The sequence below is a fragment of the Anguilla anguilla genome, chromosome 17 (assembly GCF_013347855.1).
Source record: "Anguilla anguilla isolate fAngAng1 chromosome 17, fAngAng1.pri, whole genome shotgun sequence".
In the NCBI taxonomy this organism is placed as follows: Eukaryota; Metazoa; Chordata; class Actinopteri; order Anguilliformes; family Anguillidae; genus Anguilla; species Anguilla anguilla.
Genome location: NC_049217.1, coordinates 6,359,469 through 6,380,712, shown reverse-complemented (window position 1 = coordinate 6,380,712; position 21,244 = coordinate 6,359,469). Strand labels below are relative to the sequence as shown.

The 21,244-nt window shown below is 49.6% G+C and overlaps 1 protein-coding gene and 1 long non-coding RNA gene across 2 annotated transcripts in view; one reads left to right on the top strand and one right to left on the bottom strand.

Annotated features, from left to right (window-relative positions):
* The window catches only part of setd1a (SET domain containing 1A, histone lysine methyltransferase), a 33,232-nt gene extending 18,284 nt beyond the window's left edge, over window positions 1–14,948 (bottom strand). The window contains exons 1-8 of the mRNA XM_035397944.1: window positions 14,828–14,948; window positions 13,474–13,618; window positions 12,871–12,969; window positions 11,696–11,966; window positions 11,190–11,314; window positions 8,775–9,025; window positions 5,168–7,178; window positions 3,667–4,770 (exon numbers count right to left, since the gene is read on the bottom strand). Of these exons, the coding sequence (XP_035253835.1) occupies window positions 3,667–4,770; window positions 5,168–7,178; window positions 8,775–9,025; window positions 11,190–11,314; window positions 11,696–11,966; window positions 12,871–12,969; window positions 13,474–13,611 (3,999 nt within the window). The 5' untranslated portion in view covers window positions 13,612–13,618; window positions 14,828–14,948. The remainder of the gene's footprint in view (window positions 1–3,666; window positions 4,771–5,167; window positions 7,179–8,774; window positions 9,026–11,189; window positions 11,315–11,695; window positions 11,967–12,870; window positions 12,970–13,473; window positions 13,619–14,827) is intronic.
* On the top strand, window positions 13,603–20,451 carry LOC118216610. The gene is made up of 2 exons (XR_004763040.1): window positions 13,603–13,701; window positions 20,109–20,451. It is a non-coding gene; the product is annotated as an uncharacterized LOC118216610 (long non-coding RNA).
* The last annotated feature ends 793 nt before the right edge of the window (window positions 20,452–21,244 follow it).

The following is a 21,244-nucleotide window of genomic DNA, read 5'->3' as shown; positions in this document are numbered from 1 at the left end:
TCCACAACCTTTAACTGAATTTCCATGACCAAAACAAATGACTTTATCTCAGCGGGACGATTTAAAATTATTTATTGTAACACTAAGTAAAATTAGGTCTGCATCTGAAACATATGGTGCCTCTCTAAAACAAATAAACAGCAGACAGACACACTTAGATACATTCTTCTACACCAGTGCTACCAAGTAAAAAAAGTTAATTTCGCGCCCTGATATATTATTGAAAAGCTGCACTTCCCTGGCATATTGTTGGCACAGCAGGGCCTATGTTTACTAACTGCTACATTAGCAGAAGCGTACCTGTTGGGCGTGCCTGTAAACAGACTGAGCCAGACCGAATTAACTTCTCTCACCACCAAAATACCGCGAAGGTTACGTGCCAATTTACGTTTTATTACTCTACATACTATTTTTATGATTGGATTAATTAGCAGTTGTATTTGATGCAACTTCAGCTATATTTCCATTACTTTTCAAAAAATATTATTTTCCATAACTTTTCCAGGGCCTGGAAATTACATTTTAAATTTCAGTGACTTTTCCAGGTTTTTCATGACCGTACGAACCCTGGATACAACAAACACTTACAGTATATCAAGCACTCATAACACACTTATGATGCAACAAAACACTTGATATGCAACAAACATTTACGAGGCAAGGAACGCTTGTCATTTCTCTTTGTAAGTTGACCCTTCGTAAAATATCAACACATATACAACAAATATAATCTTGTCAAATGTAACACCTTGTCCAATGCACAACCATTTAAAATGTCACAATGTAAATTACAGACTGTCGGTATGTCTATCAGGAAGTCAGGCAGTAACACCCTTTCATGCAAGAGCTAATTTCATATCAAACTAAAATGACAACTTTAGGCCTTAGATTCCCCTTAATCCTGAGAAGATACTAGTAAAACGTTAATACGAACAGATCTCAAACTGAAAATTCAAGATTAAAGTACAACCAACGTCAGTAAATAAGTAGAAAAGTTCAGCTGTCCTTTGCTTTAAGTCTTCCAAGTGACTCTTGCGCCCCCTGGTGTACAGTGTGGTCACTATCACAACATTCCTCCACGAGCGCCAAGCATTGTGTATTCAAAAATAAAGCGTCCATGACAGAGGGGGACTAAAGGTGGAAAATATTAACAACACATCAGTGGAAATCTGAAATTTCAGACACTCAATGAGCAAAACACATCTTTTAAATGCATTTTTTTTGGTCTTTCTGCCACAAGAGGGAGACGACATCAGTGTAACCCAGTGATGCTTGGCTTATATAAACAGAGGTGGACTACAACATGAAGGCAATTAAGGTTTGTTTAGCCCTGGCAAAAAAAAAGTAATGCTATTCTCTACGAGTATACGGAGCTCTCAAACTCGGTCCTGGGGATCCTTGTGTGTGCTCGATTTTGAAACTGACAATCAATCCAACTGACAGACATTACTTTAAGCCAGGGCTGCCGAACCTTCCTGCAAGAGATGTGCCGTCCTGTAGGTTTTCATTTCAACCCTAATTTGGCACACCTGCCTCTACTAGCAGCTCAAGGCAATATATCTTACTGTCAAATGAGACGTGATTTATTGATGTTGGACTGTAGATCTCCAGGAACAGGCAGCCCTGCTCTAGCCGTTGAATATAAGGTGAAGCTTTGTTAGGGCTGGAGCGAAAAACCCACAGGACCGTAGACTTCCAGGAGCAGGGTTGGGCAGCCCTGCTCTAGCCGTTGAATGAGATGTGCTTTGTTAGGGTTGGAGCGAAAAACCCACAGGACCGTAGATCTCCAGGAAAAGGGCTGGGCAAGCCCAGTCGTCCGCTCTCTCACACCTGTCAACACAACGGCCCCTTTTCCGGAGGGCGGCAGGAACTCAAAGCGCGCAGAACCGCCAACAACAGGAAGTGAAAAGGTTCCTGGAGCACACCGGTGTTTCCCTTCCCACCGCACCTCAGGAACAGCGAAGACCATGCAAAGCAGGAGGATATCCAAGATATCCAACTGGTCCATCCGAGCCACTCCGGTTAGCGCAGTCGTTCACTTTCAGTATTACCCCTTTTGTTTTTTATTTCATTTAATCTTTTCCTGTTATCGTTTCAGCGGAGCGGTCAATGCCCCAGACCAGCTAAACGCGAAACGATCTTTCGGCACAGACCCAAATTCCCACGTCCGCTGACCCAGACGCTGACCGTAGCTCGCAAAGTCACAGATTTTATACGAGTTTACAGCTGCGCGTTCAAGTGATTATTTCCCGCAGTTACACATCTGTGGTTGTTACTGACCTAACGAGCCACCTAAACCAATGTGTCGAAGGCATTAGCGTTAGCGAACTGCACAGAGACCTCTGCACAATGTCCGTGTTTATTCTTGGATTAGCCAAAACAGCATCCAACAGATCACAAACTGGCCGTGTCCGAACCAACTCACTTGCCTACTATTGAGCATACAAGCTGTACACAACTTGTATTCAGCTTGTATACTCAATAGTAGGCAAGTAAGCCACTTCGGACACAGAAACGTTTTTTCCTCCATACTAGGCTATCGTTTGATTGTGGTTTAGTAATGTTAGGCACAGATATAGCATAATGTTTGAACGGTTTGTGTGTATTCAGGACACACATCTCGCTTAATTTTAATGAAATGTTATGCTTTGAAGCACCAGAGACAGGAGAGATGAGCCTCTTCAGCTATAACGTTATTTCTTTGCATACAAAAATGACAGCCTGGTTTTTGCGGCAGCGCTAATGTTATTGGCCGTATCATGACAATAGCTAAAATGCAGAGGCAAGTAAACGCTTACTAAACTGTATGCTCTGTAGTGCTAAAGTGGTAAAATTAAGGGTGTTCCTCTCTTTATTACTACTGTTTTATACCGATGTTATTTTACCCAATATGCAATTTAAAGATATTAAAAGATTTGAAGATAAGTATTTTGAAGATATTTATTTAACGGTGTAGTTTTCTTACTTTTTGCTGCTTTTTTAAGATGCCAGGGAACTGTCTTGCTTAATTAGGAGCAGTCACAGAAAGAATTCCTGAGAGAAATCCAGCACCAGTTACGTTTATACCCTCAAATTCAATTCAGGAGGCATCATTTATAAATGCGGGAAGAGATTCATTCAAATATCTTTCTCTTTCACTCGTGCGCCTTGTATCGCACGGACGAACGTCTTTCTACAAACGGCTTTTCTCGAACGCGGCTCAGGCGGGAGACAGAACACGGAAAAGCAGAGTAATGCGTAGCACGGAGTAACACAGCTGCACATCCGCACACCGCTCGCTGTTCCTGCACCGCTGCTGCCCGTTTGAGCCACGCCCCCTAACCATAACCCCGCCCCCTAACACTAACCCCACCCCCTAACCCCAACCCGGCCCCCTAATCCTAACCACAATCACCCACCCCAACTTAACCACGCCCCCTAACCATAACACCGCCCCCTAACACTAACCCTGCCCCCTAATCCTAACCACAATAATCCACCCCAACCTAACCCCGCCCCCTAACCATAACACCGCCCCCGAACACTAACCCCACCCCCTAAACGCAACCCCGCCCCCTAATCCTAACCACAATCCCCCACCCTAACCTAACCCCGCCTCCTAACCATAACTCCGCCCCCTAACACCAATCCCGCCACCTCACCCCTTACCCGCAGCGGCCCGCCTACCTTGGCCTTGCGCTCCTTCCGCTCCCACCACTCGTCGAAGGTGCCGAAGGCGATGTTCTCCACCATCTTGCGGTTGAGGTCCCTCTGCATGATGCTCTTCATCTCCTGGATCAGCGTGGCCAGGACCATCTGGACCGTGGCCTCGTGGGGGTGCTGGGGCAGGCCCGCGCCCCCCGCCTCCCCGAAGCGCGCCCCGTACGCCGCCGCCGTCGCCGCGCCGTCCGGCCCGAAGGGGGGCGGCGGGTGCAGGTAGGACGGGTAGGGGTGCGGCACCATGTGGGGGGGCCAGGGGGAGGGCGGCGGGGGCGGCAGGCCGTGGTGGGGGGGCGGCGGCGGCGGGGGATGGGGCGGGGGCAGCTGGGGGTTGTGCGGGTCCGGGTAGGCGTAGGGCATGGGCGGGGGCATGTAGCGGTGGTCCTGGTCGTAGCGGACGGCGCCGCCGCCCTCTTGGTCCATGTAGGGGTGGTGCGGCGGCGGCGGGGGCAGCGGGCGCAGGTGGGACAGGGCGTGGGGGTAGGACGGCGGGTACTCGCCGTCGCCGGGGGAGGCGGTCCCGTTGCTGGAGGACATGCGCAGCTGGTGCAGGCGGCTCAGCATCTGCGTCTGCATCTGGAAGGACATGGGGGCCCCTCCCCCCCCGCCGCCGCCGCCGCCGCCGCCGCCGCCGCACTGGCTGGCCAGCTCCACCGAGCCCGCGTAGTCGTACATGTGCAGCGGGACGGGCGGGGGGAACTCCGGGGGCAGCTCCAGGCGGGGCAGGGGCGGGGGGATGCCGGGCGGCGGGGGCGGGGGCGGCTGCAGGGAGAAGCCCGGCGGCGGGGGCGGGGGCAGGTGCGGGGGGAAGGAGGGCATGGGCGGGGGCAGGACGGCGCCGAAGCGCTGCTGGGCGGAGTCCGAGGACGGGGGCGGGGGGGAGGAGGCGGAGGAGGACGAGGCGGCGGCGGCGGCGGCTGGGTCGGTCGCCTGGGAGGGCGTGGCCGCCTGGGACTGGGGGGCGAGGGGCGAGGAGGAGGAGGGGGGCGGGGCCGAGGCGCCGGCCGCGATGGCGTTCCCGTCGTCCTCGTCGGAGATCTCCATGTCCTCCCCGGAGGAGTGTGGGGACTGCTGTGGGGGGGAGAGGGGGAGAGGGGGCGGAGCCTTAGTGTGGTGACGGACAGGACGGCGCAGAGCGCACACACAAACACGCAAAACTGAGCTCCACACACTCTACTGCCACAGCGCCCGCAACAGGTATTCATCTGCCTCTCCCGGTTTCTGATAGGCTCTGGCACGCACGCGTCACCCAACCGTTGTGTCATTGGCTGATGGCAAAGGTGGCTCGAGTGGTCGCCTCTAATTGGACCCCAGTCTCTCATCACAGGGTCAACCCAGCTCAGCTTGCAGTGCCTCACTGAGCCAGAGGAGGGAGACAAACACACACGCACACACACACACACACACACACACACACACACACACACACACACACACACACACACACACACACACGCTCTCCTCTTACCTGGCCCTGTCCGTTGTAGGTGGAGGGCGTGTGCGCCCTCTTGCGGGGGTCTGTCGGTCCGGAGTGGGCGGGCTCGGGGCGGCTGAGCGCCGCGGGGGCGGAGTCCGGGGGAGGGGTGCGGGCGGAGGAGGCGGAGGAGGAGGAAGAGGCGGCGGTGGTGGAGGAGGAGGAGGGGGCGGCGGCCGCCGCGGCCGCCAGCGCCGGGCTCCGCCCCTCCGCCCCCTCCCCCTCCTTCCGGCCTTTCCGGCGGCGCCCGTCGCGCTCTCTCTCCCGCTCCCCCTTCCGCCGGGCGCGGCCTCCGTCCTGCTGGGCGGGGCCTGGGCCGGGCCCCGCCCCTCCGTCTCGCCGCCGGTGCCTGTCCCGCTCGGCGGCGGCGGCGTCGTCCTTCTGCTTCTGCTTCCTGCCTTCCGGCGCGGTCGCCGTCGCCGTCGCCGAGGCTCCGCCCCCTCCCGCCGCCGCCGCGGACCCGCCCCCTCCCGCTCGCCCCTCCTCTTCCTCGCCCTTCTTCTCCTCGTCCTCGTCGTCGGAGGCCAGGAAGGAGAACTTGGCCTTCTGCTCCTTCAGCAGCATCTCGATGCGCGAGTCCAGGCTGCTGCTGTGGTAGACGAACGGCAGGCTCTCATTGGTCGAGTCCGGCTCGGGGGAGGAGGAGTTTCGCTGCAGGGGCGGGAGGGACGGTGAGAGGGGCCGGGAGGAGGACGAGGGCGAGGAGGAGGAGGTGATGCAGGGGTTGGGCGGGGAGGAGGAGGCGGCGGGGCCGGCGGCCTGCGGGGGCGGCGGGGAGGGCGGGGTGCTGGGTCTCCTCTTGGGGCGGACCCACTGCTCCTTCTCGGGGCTGTCCTGGCCGTAGTCGGCCGCGCCGTAGGTCTCGGCCACGGCGGCGGCGATGACGGACGCCGGGGGCAGCGGGGGCGGCGGCGGCGGCGGGAGCGGGGCGTGGTGGGGGAGGAGCCTGTAGTCCTTGTCGCTCCCGGCGACCCTCTCCGCCCCGGCCCCGCCCCCCGCGGGCGGACGGAAGACTGGCGGCGGCTCCGGGCGCGAGGGCGGGGCCGGGTCGTGGGGCGGCAGCGGGGGCTGCTCTTTGGACGGGGGGTAAGGGTAGGAGGAGGAGGAGGAGGAGGCGGCGGAGGAAGGGGGCGGGGAGAGGCTGTTGGAGGACACCTGCGCGGCGGAGGAAGAGGCGTGGCCCGCGCCGGCGTTCGGGTGGCTGTTGGGGTACTCGCCGTCGCGGGCGGCGCGCTCGCGGTCCCGATCGCGGTCCCTCTCGCGGTCGCGGTCGTGGCTGGACCGCCGCCTCCCCCCGCTGCCCACGCCGCCGCCGCCGCCGCCGTGGTGGTTGTGGGAGTGGTGGTGGTTGCGGTGCCTCTGGTGGGCGTGGTCTCCGGCCCGGGAGGCGGAGCCGCTGCTGCCGCTCCGGCGACTCCGGTCCTCCCGCCGCTCCGCGTGGTGGTGGTGCGAGTGGTACGCCTTGGAGGACGAGGAGGAGGAGGACGAGGAGGAAGAGTTCGTGTCCAGCGGGTAGTGGTGGTAGGAGGACCGCCTGGACCCGATCGCGGAGCCGTACCTCCCCGCCTCTCGGTCCCGCTCCCTCTCTCTCTCCCGGTCGCGGTCCCGCTCCCTCTCCCGCTCCCTCTCTCTCTCCCGCTCCCTCTCCGAGTGGGCGGGCGGGTCGTACTGGGAGCCGGGCGGCGGCGGGGGGAAGGGCGGGTGGAGCTGCATGTGCGGGCCGCCGCCGCCGCCGCCGCCTCCGCCCCCGGGGTTGGAGAAGGGGGGGTAGGCCGGCGGCTCGTTGGGCCGGTAGGGGCCCGCGGGGGGCGGGGGGTAGGCGGGGCGCCCCCTGTGGTACGGCGGGTGCTCCTGCGGCAGGGCGTGCGCGTCCTCGTGGTACCGGGAGGCCTTGTAGCCTCCCATGGAGGAGGAGGAGGAGGACACGGCCGAGGAAGAGCAGGAGGAAGAGGGGAGCAGGTCCGGAGGCGGGTAGCTGTTCCCGCCGAAGCCCGCGGCGCCGTGTCTGGAAGGGAAGCACACAGGAAGTGCGTCAGCGCTCAGCGACGCCGGATCCTGTCTATACACCTCCGTATTTACCTGAGGGGTTTCTCCATTCTGAAAGTGCATAGGTTCCACACTAGAGGAAAGCCTCACATGGGTCTTTTGTTCTTCCCAAAGTATTTTGTTTTTGAAAAGTGCTATACAAATAAAGTTTATTATTATTATTATTATTATTATTATTTTGTTCTTCCTAAAGTATTTTGTTTTTGAAAAGTGCTATACAAATAAAGTGTATTATTATTATTATTATTATTATTATTATTATTATTTTGTTCTTCCTAAAGTATTTTGTTTTTGAAAAGTGCTATACAAATAAAGTTCATTATTATTATTATTATTATTATTATTTTGTTCTTTCTAAAGTATTCAGGCAATTCTCTTCTTCCAATCAGCAGTGCGAGCGTTTAGCGTGCTGCCGAACAGACGAGAGCTCGATGTGAATATCCACACAGAATGGACAGCGTTAGCCCTCCAGCAAGGCATAAGCCCATATTAAAATTTCATGGTGCCGATCGCTTTATCCAACACTTTCACGCTATGCGATATTATCTTGATAACTACTGAAAAATGCTGAAAGACTTAAAGCAGAATTAAAATATTTAAATGAATTAAAAATGCGAATTTACATCAGTCAGAAAACCTCAGTTTCTAAAGTTTTATTGTTAAACAAATGTAAAAATTTTGTTAACATTATGGCCAAGCCAATAACTAGTTATAACCAAATAATTGAATCCAGAAGTAAATAATTTTTTTCACAACAACAGTCTGGCTTTTTGTTTTAAACAAGACAATATTTTTACAGCCTAATCAGAGATAAATGTAAACATTATCACCCGCTTTTAAACAAACAAAATGACGCCGTGCCTACTGAGCGTCAGCGAATGATAAGTGCTCCCTCTAGTGTCCGTAGCCGGTTATTACTTTTCTTCTTCAGTTGTACGAGGTTAAATAACACTAAGGTGGAACAGCCGGTTATTTCAGTAATGACGGCAATTTAAATTTAAATATGACGCTTAAATAACCGTTCATGTTTTGTTTTTACCGACATGTAGTTATATAGAACACTGTCCCCATGACTACCCCCCAGTCCTTGTGTACTTCTGCAGTTGTTATTTTCTATTTTCCGGAAAACTTCAAATCGCATTTCCACTACATTCCTTTAGAAGACGCTCCGTAGGAGAAACGTAAGGGCGTTCGGCAGATTTATACAAACAGCAGCGCCTGAATAAACGTGTAAATACAAGTTAGGGGTGGGCATTGAAGGGCAGCAACGATTAAAAAGAAATCCAATCAACAGTGACGATCCTTGCTGCACTCCGAAAACCGTCCTACTGCTAATACTCAAACATTTACGGTCCAGTTGTAATAATTCTGAATATGGAGATTACATCCAGTAACAAACCATAACAATAAAAACATAGATCCATAAATAAAACACCTTGAATCCCAAACTGGGGCACCCCAAAACAGGACACCCCCAAACAGGACACCTCAAACCGGCCCACCCCAGTCCGGCCCACCCCAAAGCGGCACCCGAGGACCCCAGAGCCCCGCCCACCTGTTGGAGAAGCCCGAGTCCTGGGAGAAGGGGGTCCCGGAGCGGGGGGTGTAGGGCGTGCCCCCGCCCTGGGAGGAGGCGGACGAGCCGGGCGTGTAGGGCCCCCCCATGGAGGACGGGGGCGTGTCCAGGCGCTGCTCGCTGAAGCCCGTGTCCGAGGAGCAGGGCGTGGTGCTGCCGGGCGTCAGGGGCGGGGCCGCCATGCCGGCCGCCATCGCGTCGGCCGAGAGACGCCGCCGGACGTCCGAGGACTGCAGCGGGAGGGGGTTACGGGACGGGGGCGGGGTCAGGGAAAACAGGAACAGGAGGCCTGAGTTTAAGGGGAGAGCGGATCGCCAAGTCCGCAGCATCACACCGGCTGTGACATCACTGTGACATCGCTACAGCTGCTGATAGGGCGGTTGTGCTCGCTGCGACGCGTCACTCAACTGCTTCCGCCTACGTCACTGGCTAGAGCAGAGCCCCCCGGGACACGCCCACCGAATGGCAGCAAACATACACTACATTTCCAAAAGTACACGGACGCCCCATCTAATTAGTGGTTTCGGCTACTTCGGCCACGCCCGTTGCTAACAGGTGCATAAAATCGAGCATACAGCCATGCAAACTCCATAGACAAACACTGGCAGTAGAATGGGTCGTGCTGAAGAGCTCAGTGGCTTTCGACGTGGCACTGTCACACGACGCCATCTTCACAACGAGTCAGTCTGTCAAATTTCTGCCCCGCCAGAGCCGCCCCGGTCAACCGTAAGCGCCGTTATTGAGAAGCGGAAAAGTACAGGAGCGACAGCAGCTCGCAGAACAGGACTGCCTCAGTTGCGACGCCCAGTAACAGAGATCCAAACTACCTCTGGAAACGACGTCAGCACAAGAACTGTTCTTCAAGAGCTCCGTGAAATGGGTTTCCGTGGCCGAGCAGCTGCGCACGAGCCTCAAGATCGCCACGCGCGATGTCAAGCATCGGCAGGAGCGGGGCGAGCGCGCCGCCGTCGGACCCCGGAGCGGCGGAAACGCGTTCTCCGGAGCGACGAATCACGCTTCGCTATCTGGCAGTCTGACGGACAAATCTGAGCTCGGCGGAATGCATAGCGCCAACTGCACCGGTCCGAACGGCGCCAACGGCTACCCTTCAGATGGAAATAAGGCGTTATTAATATGGGGAGAGTTCAAGTGGGGCAGGACCAGGTGGTGCCAATTAGGCACCCCCCCCCTCTTTACTATATTCCCTCTTGCTGCTCATTTCTTCAGTCATTGTGCTCTGCTCCTCTTATTCGATACCTTATCATCCACACGATTCTGAGCCCTTATGAGTAAAATTTGCAGAACGATCTCATGTTGTAATGAAAAAAACATAATGAAAGTGATTCTGCGAAATTGGGAGTGGGCAAATGTAAATAAAAAAATATATACTAATAAATGCTAGCTGAGGGCCAATCAGAGCCTGCATTTCCAGAGGTAAACGCTAGCTGAGGGCCAATCAGAGCCTGCGTTTCCAGAGAAGTAAACATTAGCCAAGGGCCAATCAGAGGCTGCGTATCCAGAGAAGTAAACATTAGCCAAGGGCCAATCAGAGTCTGTGTTTCCAGTGAGGTAAAGATTAACAGAGGGCCAATCAGAGCCTGTGTTTCCAGAGAGGTAAACACTAGCCAAGGGCCAATCAGAGCCTGCGTTTTCAGAGAAGTAAACATTAGCCAAGGGCCAATCAGAGTCTGTGTTTCCAGAGAGGTAAACGCTAGCTGAGGGCCAATGAGAGCCTGTATTTCCAGAGGTAAACGCTAGCTGAGGGCCAATGAGAGCCTGTATTTCCAGAGGTAAACGCTAGCTGAGGGCCAATGAGAGCCTGTATTTCCAGAGGTAAACGCTAGCTGAGGGCCAATCAGAGTCTGCGTTTCCAGAGAGGTAAACGCTAGCTGAGGGCCAATCAGAGGCTGCGTATTCAGAGAAGTAAACATTAGCCAAGGGCCAATCAGAGTCTGTGTTTCCAGAGAGGTAAACGCTAGCTGAGGGCCAATGAGAGCCTGTATTTCCAGAGGTAAACGCTAGCTGAGGGCCAATCAGAGCCTGCGTTTCCAGAGAGGTAAACGCTAGCTGAGGGCCAATGAGAGCCTGTATTTCCAGAGGTAAACGCTAGCCAAGGGCCAATCAGAGGCTGCGTATTCAGAGAAGTAAACATTAGCCAAGGTCCAATCAGAGTCTGTGTTTCCAGTGAGGTAAAGGTTAACTGAGGGCCAATCAGAGCCTGCATTTCCAGAAGTAAACCGGAGCTGAGAGCCAATCAGAACCAGCATTTCCAGAAGTAAACCGGAGCTGAGAGCCAATCAGAACCAGCATTTCCAGTGGTGTAAACACCAGCTGAGGGCTAATCAGAGCCAAGCTATTTGGGAGGTGGGGAAGTGGGAGGAGCTGCGGCCTTACCGTGTCGGGGTGCGCGGGGACAGGGGGCTGGAACCGCTCCGTCAGGGCCTTCCCCCCCGTGGGGACAGTCTGGGGGGTGTACGAGCCACTCACTATCAGGTCATAGTATTTCATCCTCTGCTGGCCTGCAGAGAGAGAGAGAGAGAGAGACATAGAGACACAGACAGAGAGAGAGAGAGAGAGACATAGAGACACAGACAGAGAGAGAGAGACATACAGACAGAGAGAGAGAATCTTTGGCATTATGTATATATATATACACCATGCACATGAAGCTCATCTGAATTGGAGAAGCAGAGAGCTTGTAAAGTACACGCCATACATTATCTACATTACACATACATTACCGCCTCTCAGGGGCTAAGCCATATGCTGTGTTTAAATCCAGCTACATGTACAGGGAAACTGACCAATCACGAGCAGGTCTCAGGCGAACGACCCGTTTCGGCCCCGGAGCCAGAAAAAGGGCGGGAGCGCTAAAAGGAGCGCGGGGGGGGGGGCGGTACCTTTGATGTCCAGCTGCGCGTGGACGATGTTGCCCATGACGGAGGTGTTGTGCAGGTGCTTGACGGTGTCTTTGGCCCCCCGGGTGCTGGTGAAGAGCACGCGGGCCAGGCCCAGGTGCTTGCGGGTCTTGGGGTGGAAGAGGATCTCCATCTCCTCCACCTCGCCGAACTTGGCGCACATCTCGGCCAGGAAGGGCTCGCGGATGTTGTCGTTGAGGCGCGCGAAGGTCACCTCCTTCAGGGGGATGGGGCCCACGTAGTACTCGTCCAGCTGCGGCGGGAAGGGGAGGGGCTTCGTTACTGCCAGGCTCGGCAAGACCCAGCCTCATAATTACATTACATTGAAGACATTTAGCAGTCGCTCTTATCAAGAGCGACTTGCACGACATTCTACACAGCATTTACATTACATTTACATTTATACAGCTGGATATATACTGAAGCAATGCAGTTTAAATACCTTGCTTGGCAGCTCAGTACAAGGGCAGCGTCCTACCCAGGACAGGAACCTATGACCTTCCGGTTACAAGTCCAGTTCATTACCCACTATGCTACAATGCCGCCCTCATAAGGCAGTGGTTAACAACCCTGCCCCTGGAGATCTACCGTCCTGTAACTTTTCATTCCAACCCTAATTTGGCACACCTAACTCTATTAATTAGCAGCTCCACAAGATTTCTTGCTATCGAATGGGGTGTGCTTTGTTAGGTCTGAAATGAAAACCTAGTAGATCTCCAGGAACACGTTTGGATATAAGGCGTCTTAGAATAGGCGTGCTGATCCAAGATCAGTTTGGCTTTTAGTCTGCAATGGAGGTAGAGAGGATATGGATGGAGGAGGCTGACCTAGAGCAGTACTCCAGCTCAGAGATGCTTAATGAATAACCAAAAGGTCACACGTAAATGCTTAATGAATACGAGTCCTGCTCTCTCTCTCTCTTCCTCTCCCTAGTTGCTGCTCATTATGAACACGATGTTACATTACATTACAGGAATTTAGATGGTCTTATACAGAGCAACTTACACAGCACAAATATACTGAAGCTCAAGGGTACAATGGCAGTGTCTTACCTGGGAACTGAACGTGACCTTCAGGTTGCAAGACCAGCGCCTCACCCATTATACTACACTGATGTGACAGATCCAGTAAATCTGACAGGGATTAAAGGCACTCACCTTAAATTTGGGCACTGGAAGGGCCAGCTCTGTGCGCTTGGACCAGATCCTGCGAGGTCGCGGGTCTCGCAGGTCTCCCACAGGGGGGAACCCCGAGTCCTGAGGGGGGACAGAAAGGGGTGTCGCTGGCTCAACAGTCTCACAAAAGCACCTGTGTTCCCACAAACTTCCTGCAGTTTCATCTCACAACCACAGGGTAAAAAGGCACCAGCACATTCACCTTCAGATGACAACAGTGTTCTGGGGGGTCAGTTTGGGTCTTTTGGGTCAGTTTGCACAAAGATGCACTGCTATAAACAACACCACAAGCCAAAATACAAACGGACTCTGTTTACGTCAAATCTGTGTTCATGCATGTTGGCTTTTCCTCCGTGACTCGATAAATATTACAGAGATACATCACTGCATTCTCCCTACCAGGGTAGGATGGTAAGGGTGAAAAACATTACATTTAAATCGCTTATCAAGGGCTGTTTATATTATTCTGTACATTTAGTGACGGTAATTATAAGACGTATCAATACAGCCTACACTCGCATATTTAAAAAACTACACCCGCGCGCGCTGGGTGCGCTCCAGACACGAGTTCATGCAGACACGCACCGGCACGCTGAAGTGCACCCCATCGTATCGGTAGACTTTCTGGGCGACCCTGCGAATGGCGGGGTCCTGGATGAGCTTGTAACTCTTCCACTGCAGACTGAGAGCTCGCTGACTGTCGGCCCCGCTGTCCGGATCCATACTATCACTACGGGAGAGAGAACACACAACAACAGGACGTCAAATTACAATCATGCATTACGCCGCGTAACGTTAACAACTAAACAACAGGTATACATAAACGGGCCATTACATTTTACTCTGCTTGCCTTAGTGTGTGATTTGGTCCAGTTTGGGTGGTAAGAATGCAGTTACTCCAGTGTTAGCATAAATGAAAACCCTTACAGTGTGTGCACACGATATATTCGTGTAATTGTCCAGTCCATTTGAACACGGCTGTTTGCGGTGTCTTACTACACAGGTAAATGTGCACCGTCATATCATTTATGTTCGACAAAGCTGCGATTGTTAATTGCATTTAGTTACAATTAATCGCGAGCGATAATACACATTATTGCATACCGAAGCTAGCTCACCGGCTAACTTACATGAGCGGGGTCGTTAAACCGTTTCCTCCAGATGAGGCATTCACGGCGTTAGTCCTGTCATAACAAAAAGCGCAGTTACCGTGCGCTAGCTAACCGGCACCCAATAACCACGATGCGATCGCTAATTACATAATAACTAGCTAACGCTGGACAAAGTTTTTCAAAGATTACCAGAATATGGCTCGCCAGCTAGCTAACTAGCCGAACGCTATAACGTTAGTTTTCTGGATAATCTAGCTGCAGAATGTTAGACCGTAATCGTCATTCCGTTAGCTAAAATTGCATTATTTATTAGCAATGTCAAAAAAACTTACTCGTTATCTATCAAACGCAGAACCCGAGATCTGGGCAAATGAGTCCGATTTTTAATTCCAACAATGCATCGGACATTACACTCGGTCGCTGCTAGTTAGTTTATTTATTTATAAACTGTAGGCCTATCATAGATTAGTGATGGAGTTTCGCATATAAACAAAGTCGCGTTAGCTAGCTAGTCATCTTGAATTAGTCCGCCAAACTCCCTACGCTCGGTCCTCATCTCACCCTAACCAGCGACACGGGCGAGGCGGGCAACCGAAACTACCACTCCGCTGCTTGGAGACAGGCCTAGGTCGGACGGGAAAAACACAGTGCGTCTTGGAAAGAAAAACGAGCCCGCTTGCGGTTTTACGATCATCAGACCCTCTTCTAAGGGTATCGGTAATATTCCGTTGCTGTAATTTCGTATCACAGGCGGCAACGTGTAACATAATTCCGTGTTCACTTTGAAAAATTGAGTAAAAGTGAATGAGCGGCCATCGCGCACTAACCTGAGAGCCTCGCCTGTTCTCCATCAGTCAGTGCGAATCACCTGCGAGTTTCGGCAGCAGCACATTCACGGAGTTCAGCCCGCTCGCCCGGAGCACAACACAGACCATATATATGTTATTTCATTATACTAATGCCACTTGGCTCAGTTTATATGCGCGTTTCGTTACTGAAATATTGGTGTGATTTTTTATAATGACGAATAAATTGCATGGAAACGAAAGTGTTAGTCACTCTTTCGCATCTCTGGTTGTAGCGAATCTGCTTATCCCATTGTTCAGATAACTACTGTCAAAATTGGTCTCTCCACATTAGCCGAACAAAAGAAAGTTTTGTGTCTTTTGGGAGATTCATTGACATTTCATCGAAAATTATTTGTTAAATAATTTAAAATTATCTATGAAGATCATGGCCGTTTCGTGATCTTACGAACTATCAGGCGGTAGCCAGTACTTTGTTAGAATAGCCCGATTTTACATAGCTAACTAGATGTGGCTATTTCGCATACACGAAGTTAGCTAGTCTAAGCAGCCAAAATAGAGTGATCAATCTTTGCAGTAAATTGTGCTCGATAGCTAATTTTCAGATGTTCATGATGAGCAGCCTAGCTTAGCTAACACATCAAACTAACGTTAGTTAGCTAGACTACACATTATCGCAGTAAGGGCTTGCAAACTAACCTTGCCTTACTGTATAGAACAACCAAGTTATTAAGCTGCATATAAACAATGTAACGCCGGTCATATGCAATCTACCAACACTTGTAGCTTGCAAGCTAATTGGCCGCTAACTTTTTCAATCTTTGAATGTCCCAACTTGCCAAAGTCAGCTAACAATGCTAACTATTGTAAAGTAAGCTAGCCCTTTCAAGTAAAATAGCTTCCATGTTACCAACCATTTAGACGTTTTAATATTTGAGAATGTAAAAAACTGGTGGTTGTGGCTAATTTCTTTGTCAGTGCCATTGTCGAAGCACTGTTGGTAGCTACCTAACTGCTGTCTTGAGTTTAGCTGGACGACCTTGGATTTTAAATATAAAGCGGTAGTACTAACCAGTGTGATGTGGTCAACCCAACAAATTATTAACCAAGGAAAATGATATTATGCGTTAAAGTAGTCATATTTGTTATTATACAAAACAATTATCGCTAATTTGTCCACATTTCAGCGTTCTGTTTGCTACAGAGGCGTTTCAGCTACGCTAATTTACATGTAAAGATTAGTTTGCATAAGATAATAGCCTATGCTATTAGCAAACCGTTAAATTGTCCATCGCGTACAAGTGACTTGACATTGTAACCTGGCTAACACTAACTTGGACAAGTGTGTTCGGTTACCGCATGGGGAAGATATCGAGGTATTTATTGCGGAAACCAGCGTGGGCCCGCAGAACTGTCATTAGGCTGCCATGGGTTAGCTCGTGCTAAGCTCCTAAATTAAGTTGTTTGATTAACATACTGTGAGTTTCATATATTGCTATAGTGGTAACGTTGTCTCTTGTGCTTGCTAATCCAAAATAAATGTCATGTGCTTTTTGCACTGATTGGCAAAAAAGTTCTGCAGACCTTGTTTCCAAGGCCTACATTGGCAGCTGACTGAAACGAAACCACAAAAACCTGCAGACGCTACAGTCCACCGGGACTGGAGTTTGAACTTCTGATCCCGCGGAACTGCGTGCAGTCTAAACAAGGAAAGAAACGCATGCCTCCGATAGAAGAGCACTGAATGGTCTGGCAAATCTGATACAGTAAGGACGTGGTTTGAAGGAATTAATTATTTTTCTGAAATACAGAGGCATGATTAATGCACAGTTTTTATATACTTGGCCAGCATGACAAGTTTATATTCAGTTTCTGCTGTTATCTTTTTACTGTGCATTTTTTTCTTGATGTCACACAATAGTCGGTCATCAAAGCATCTAAAATGGACACCACCAGAAGGAACAAACGGGTGCCTTTGGAGTTCCAAGTCCAACCATCGTCACTGAGAATTGGGGACTGAGCCTTGAGAAATGTGACGGGCCTCCTTCAGGACACACAGGCTATAATTTCTGAAGAAAAAATAGGATGCTTCTGTTATATTAATAATAATAATAATAATAATAATAATAATGTACTCCAGAAGGCTTCTACTATAGCCTCTGCCTCATGCTTTCTCTAGAACAGGGGTGTCCAATCAGAGAGTACCTTGGTAAATAAAAACAACTATGCTAATGTTGATTGGTGGAGGCATTCTGGCTTTTCTGGAATCCTTTGTGCTATTTAGGCATTGCCAGAAGGTATCCACCGGTTACCATTGGCATTGTTCTGTTTGCTTCTACCAACATACTCTGTGATTGGCGAAGAGCCCCTCTGTGTATTCTGAGTAAAATGTGACAACTCATCAGTCCTGTCCCTATTTTATTATACCTGTCAATTACCAGGCAATTTTGATTTCCATTGCTGACACCTATCAATATATTTCAGATTGTGGAGTTGATATTTGCTACAATGGAAGTTTTAGGACAGTATAGCCATATACAAAGCCTGGCTTCACTGCCTCACCTTCACCGTCTGTGTTCTGTTCTGACTCAGAATGGCCGTTTGATTCTCAGCCAACGGGAGGCTCCTCTACTGTGACCTCAGAACAGTTTCATGACATCGCACACACCCTCACTAGCCACACGCATTTCTGAATAGACAGACGTATTCTTCAGAATTAATGGAATTCCTTCCCAATGTACCGAACCTTACCCATTAAGTATGATTTGGATGACCTGGCCTTTTATGTTTGGCATAATCTTCATTTTATGAGCACAGAATCTAGCTCATGCATTACATCTTCCCAGGCTTGCCAGTAGAGGACACAATTTGCCTAAAAAAAGAGGTAAACCTTCATTTCTTTGAAATGAAAATCCAAACAACAATTATACTGACTCACAGGAGTGAAAGGTAAAAACCACAATTCGAAAAAAAAAAGGCTCAAATATTCCTTTGTTTATATTTTAATATAGACAAAGGCCCTGATAAATATCTAGCAAGTTATTCAAATAGTTGTTTCATGAGAGCAAGCAATTGCTTGATTGATTTGCTTGAGTGGAACTCTGGACAGTGGCTTCTCCTGGTTTAACCCAACAAGATGAAATTGGCACAAACTCCATAAACTGTGCCATAAGGAACCACAGGGAGATGTGCTGTGTGTCATAAAGAACAGCGGTGAGATGTGCTGTGTGTCATAAAGAACAGCAGGGAGATGTGCTGTGTGTCATACAGAACAGCAGAGAGATGTGCTGTGTTAGAAAGCACAGCAGGGAGATGTGCTGTGTCATGAAGAACCACAGGGAGATGTGCTGTGTGTTGAAGAACAGCAGGGAGATGTGCAGTGTGTCATAAAGAACAGCAGGGAGATGTGCAGTGTGTCATAAAGAACAGCAGGGAGACATGCTGTGTGTCAAAGAACAGCAGGGAGATGTGTTCTGTGTCATAAAGAACAGCAGGGAGATGTGCAGTGTGTCATACAGAACTGCAGGGAGATGTGCTGTGTGTTGAAGAACAGCAGGGAGATGTGCTGTGTCAAAGAACAGCAGGAGGTGCGTTGTATCATAAAGAACAGCAGGGGGATGTGCTGTGTGTCATACAGAACTGCAGGGAGATGTGCTGTGTGTTGAAGAACAGCAGGGAGATGTGCTGTGTCAAAGAACAGCAGGAGGTGCGTTGTATCATAAAGAACAGCAGGGGGATGTGCTGTGTGTTCATAAAGAACAGCAGGGAGATGTGCTGTGTGTCAAAGAACAGCAGGGAGATGTGCTGTGTGTCAAAGAACAGCAGGGAGATGTGTTGTGTGTCATAAAGAACAGCAGGGAGATGTACTGTGTGGCATAAAGAACAGCAGGGAGATGTGCTGTGTGTTCATAAAGAACAGCAGGGAGATGTGCTGTATGTTGGAGAGTCAGATGCTTTCTGTATCCAGTGAAGAGACCGGTGTGCATCTGCCCTGCTCCTCAGAGGTCCCTGGAGATCACCATGCAATCCTGATGAAAGCGCAACACAAACACGCGATGGATTACATGTCCAATCAACCTGTGTCTCCCTCCTTTTACCACTAACTGTGTCTGAAACTTTCATTTTAGTAGCATCTCACAAAGCCATGCACATCGGCGCCAATAGGGCTACCAGTGTTACGCTAACCCCGATCCAGACGCTCTCTTTTAGCACCAAATCACAGGTGACGTATCACCTGCCTGCCTCAATGCTTCCTCAGTCCAGGGTGTAGGCGTGACCGGGTTCTCATATCAAACCCCATTTCTCTGTACCCCGCATGTGGTCACCGCCTGTTCGCAGGTGGATTCTGACGTACCCAAAGCCAGACTGTATTTCTCCTAGCTGTCTCCAAACTATATTTGTCCTAGCTGTTATGTTCAGTGCCTCTGACCGGACCTGATGATAATTTCTTTCGCTTTGTCAGAAAGCAGCTTTGTTGTTCAGCTCACATGGAACATAATCTTGTTCAGGCACTCGTGCCACGGTTCAGTAATCCTGTTCAGTTACTAGTGCGCACCCCAATCTTCACAAATAGATTAAATTAAAAGCATGTCCAACTGCTCTGCGGCAGTCGTGTTCACTGGTTAACACAATGCTGGCTGGGGTCCAATCAACGTTCGTGCTCAACTTTGTGTCACAATCAAAAGCACAATTCATCGATCACTACAACTAATCCGCCAAACTGAGTTCTCTAGGTATTATATGAACAGTTTTAATCATTTTGTTTTTAATCTTAATGTCTATTACAGTAAATGTACTATATGAAGTATTCTTTTAAAGAAAAATATTTGAATAATTTTTATCCAACACAAATTCACATGGATATTTTTCCACTATGACTTGTTCTTCATTGCTGGTAAATGAAAGTAAAATAACAAATGACGAGGGTGAGAACATCTATTTTAGTCATGACTGTACCAGGGCCCCTGGCACAACTCAACTGTACGTGTCAATGTTCAGGTTTTATGAAGGTCCTTGAACCCCTCTGCAGATAATTATGCATTCTTACTGGTTAATATTTCATCTCGAAACATACAGTGTAAAATTATGTTAAAGCAACTTTGGTAAAGAAAAAAACTCTGCCTGCCTGTGTGTATATGCTGAGTATACATCAAATAAAACGGTCTTTAAATATACTTCTGGCTCTTCTATGTGTAAGCTTACTGGCAAATTTAACACACGGTCTTGTAAAAATTGTAATAAATTATTTAATATGATCTGCTGTCTTTTTAAAAAAAATTATTATTTTTTTTTTTTTACACAGAGCACCATTTCAAAGTCCAGGACCGTTTCTCCACCGTTCACTGGAATCTCTACAGCACACGGACTGTTAGATTTTGTATGGCAGTCGGAATAAATCCAGTTCTGGGAATTCAGCTACAACGACAGAGCAGCCCAACCGAATGCCTGCCTGTCTTCCTTTAACATCACTTTCAGAGTTACTGTCAAGGGGGCAATTTAGGTACCCTCCATACATTCATTCTTATTGATTCTTACGCATCTTAATGTCTCCTACCCTTCCGACTGCTCTCCAAAATAAAACGGAAAAGTACTCTGTGTCTACGTTTCTACCTTGTGAAATAAACAAAATTCATCTTTCAATCCTTCAAAGATGTGGACTTGTTCTGTTTATTCTGAATGAAGCATCACCTTTTTGCAAAAGCACCATTTGGACTTGAGTCATGATTTGGACATGAGTGCCAGACGCATCAGTTAGATGTGTGCTTTTACAGTGGAATTGTATTAACTTTTCTCATCCTAAGATTTGATTTCAGAAGCCGTGATGTAAACTCAGGGTAATTGTGCAGCCTTGGCTCAATGCGCAGTATCAGATTGACTCCACTGCAAAAGCAAATGGTCGCTTTGCAGGATGTTCAGGGTGAAGCCCAGCGATTTCCTTTTGGAGATATCGTCTTGGGGCTCATGCTTACCAATTTGTTCTCCTGACAGACAAATCAGATGATTGGAATGCTAAAAAAATTTAGTGTCATAGACATCTATATTTTGACAGATTCAAATCTGAAAGTGTAAAATTACATGGTCAGTTCCATAAGGTTTACCATTTCCTGTTTTTATTAATATTCACAGAAGAGCCAGGGAAAAAATACACTTTCTCTCACTTTTCTTCATACATACTGTATGTATCCATTGACACACTGAAAAATGGCCAGCATCTACCTTCCTATGAACACCTCTGTAAATTGTATTGAACATCTGAAGTCAAGGCATGACCAATGACACATTTAAGCCCAGGGAATGAACCCAAGGTCATTTGAACGCTCAGAAGATACCTTGCGCACAAGAAACTAAAGTGTAAAAGTTACAATCGTTGCTCATGCAGATTTCATGATTCCGATTTTAAATCAGCTTTAAAGCAAGAAAACCAAGGAGTGAAGCATA